The sequence below is a fragment of the Eriocheir sinensis genome, chromosome 69 (genome assembly GCF_024679095.1).
Source record: "Eriocheir sinensis breed Jianghai 21 chromosome 69, ASM2467909v1, whole genome shotgun sequence".
Lineage (NCBI taxonomy): Eukaryota > Metazoa > Arthropoda > Malacostraca > Decapoda > Varunidae > Eriocheir > Eriocheir sinensis.
The window spans coordinates 5,976,655-5,979,154 of NC_066577.1; the positions used below are offsets into that span (position 1 = coordinate 5,976,655).

Genomic DNA, 2,500 nt, shown 5'->3' on the forward strand with positions numbered 1-2,500 from the left:
GAAAAGGAGGAAAGAAAGAAGAGAAAGGGAGGAGAAATTGTGTGTGTGTGTGTGTGTGTGTGTGTGTGTGTGTGTGTGTGTGTCCTGTCTTCCTCGGTTTATCTAATATTTTTCTCTGGTTTCCCCCCGCTCTCTCTCTCTCTCTCTCTCTCTCTCTCTCTCTCTCTCTCTCTCTCTATCAGCCTCGTATCCTGTTTGTCACTTCTTTTAACCCGTTTAAGTAACCCTTTGTGTGTTTGTGTGTTCGTTTGTTTGTTGTTGTTTACGCCTCACCTGCCCTTGTTTACCTTTATCTCGGTGGAGGTGGGGGGGTGGGGGGTAGGAGGGGTAGGCCTATAAAAATAATCGTTAATGGTGGCTGTTAGTGTTTCTCTCATTAAAAAGTTTCAGACATTTTCTTTAATTAACTCGTATTATTATTATTATTATTTTTGTCTCGGGGGGAAGGGGGGGTAGGGGATAGGGGGTAGGGGGGGGTAGGCCTATAAAAATAATCGTTAATGGTGGCTGTTAGTGTTTCTCTCATTAAAAAGTTCCAGACATTTACTTTAATTAACTCGTATTATTATTATTATTATTATTTTTGTCTCGGAGGGGGTTAGGGGAGGGGAGGTAGGCCTATAAAAATAATCGTTAATGGTGGCTGTTAGTGTCTGTCTCATTAAAAAGTTCCAGACATTTACTTTAATTAACTCGTATTATTATTATTATTATTTTTGTCTCGGGGTGGGTGGGGGGGTGGGGGGTAGGGGGGGTAGGCCTATAAAAATAATCGGTAATGGAGGCTGTTATTGTTTCTCTCATTAAAAAGTTCCAGACATTTTCTTTAATTAACTCGTATTATTATTATTATTATTATTTTTGTCTCGGAGGGGGGGAGGGGGTAGGGGGTAGGGGGGGTAGGCCTATAAAGATAATCGGTAATGGTGGCTGTTAGTGTCTGTCTCATTAAAAAGTTACAAGCATTTTCTTTAATTAACTTTTTTTTTTTTTTTTTTTGTCTCAAGATCGACTTTCAGCCAGTCAGCCAGGCCGGGGGTTCGAATCCTGGCGCTGGCTGGCTTGGGTTCGATCCCCGCCCCCTTCAGCGTTGTCATTTTATTGGCAGTCTGTATATTTTGTTTATTTTTAGTCTCTCTCTCTCTCTCTCTCTCTCTCTCTCTCTCTCTCTCTCTCTCTCTCTCTCTCTCTCTCTCTCTCTCTCTCTCTCTCTCTCTCTCTCTCTCTGGAGTTGGTAATACTGTTTTTAAAAAGGTTTGATATTTTTTTTCTCTCTCTCTCTCTCTCTCTCTCTCTCTCTGTCTATCTCTCTCTCTGTCTATCTATCTGGAGTTGGTAATACCGTTTTAAAAAGGTTTGATAGTTATTTTCTCTCTCTCTCTCTCTCTCTTTCTCTCTCTCTCTCTGGAGTTGGTCTTTCCTTCCCTCCTTCCTTCCTTCCTTCCTTCCTTCCTTCCCTTCCTTCCTTATCTTCGTAGTATTTGAGAGAACACGGATATGAGCACTGGAGTAACGCGCACTTATTCAGGCATTGTTTATATCCTTGTTTATTTGTTTACACTCTTTGTTTATCTGTTGACATCACTTTTGTGGCATTGTTTACACTTCTTGTTAAATGTAGCGAGACGGAGACGGAGGCGGGCATTGAGGCCAGGTGCAGTTATTCAGGCCTTGTTTACAGGTCTTCTGGTCTTGTTTACATTCTTGTTTACCTGTTGACATCACTTTTCTGGCATTGTTTACACTCCTTGGGGACCATATGTTTAAGGACACGGATATGAGCACAGGGGCAGCGTGCAGCTTGCTAACCCTGCTTTACCCTCGGCCAGGCATCATGCACAGCGACGTGGCATCGGCCCTGATGGTGCCCTTCTACCAGGACTTCCCCGACGTGTTCCCCCTGCCCGAGGACGACGTGCGCGCCATCAGGGTGCTGTACGGCCCGCCCGACCATGCCGCCACGCTGCCGCCGCCGCCGCCGCCCCCGCCTACCACCACCACCACCACTACCACCCGCCGGCCCCCTCCCCCGCCAAGACCCAGGCCCACCACCACCCGCCGGCCCCCTCCCCCGCCCAGAACCTGGCCTACCCGTCCCCCACACCCACGCCCGCAGCCCACTACCCTCCCGCCGCCCCGCCCTCCTCGTCCCCCACACACACGCCCGCCCCCCCGCACCACCTCCACCACCCCGCCGCCCCCCCGCCGCGGCGCCTGCCCCCTGCCGCGGCCGCCCCCCGGGAGGGACGCCGCTGAGTCGCCGTGTTCGCCGCTGCCGTTCGACGCCGCCACACAGTACCGCGGCGAGCTGTTCTTCTTCCGCGGCGCGCACTACTGGCGGCTGGGGCGCGGCGCGGCCACCCACCCCTACGAGTACCCCGGGACCATCGTGCGCCGCTTCCCGCCGCTGCGCCGCGTGGACGCCGCCTACGTCAGCGCCGCGCGGCGCCTGGTGCTGTTCCAGGGCGCGGAGTTCTTCGAGCTGGGCGGCGACCTGCGC

General features: G+C 51.4%; 1 protein-coding gene across 2 annotated transcripts in view; it reads left to right on the forward strand.

Annotated features, from left to right (window-relative positions):
• Nucleotides 1-2,500, forward strand: part of LOC126988480 (matrix metalloproteinase-2-like) — a 9,317-nt gene that overhangs the window by 4,391 nt on the left and 2,426 nt on the right. For both annotated transcript variants that reach the window (XM_050846613.1, XM_050846614.1), the window contains one exon: nucleotides 1,830-2,500. This exon is cut by the window's right edge and continues 2,426 nt beyond it. In XM_050846613.1, the coding sequence (XP_050702570.1) occupies nucleotides 1,830-2,500 (671 nt within the window). The remainder of the gene's footprint in view (nucleotides 1-1,829) is intronic.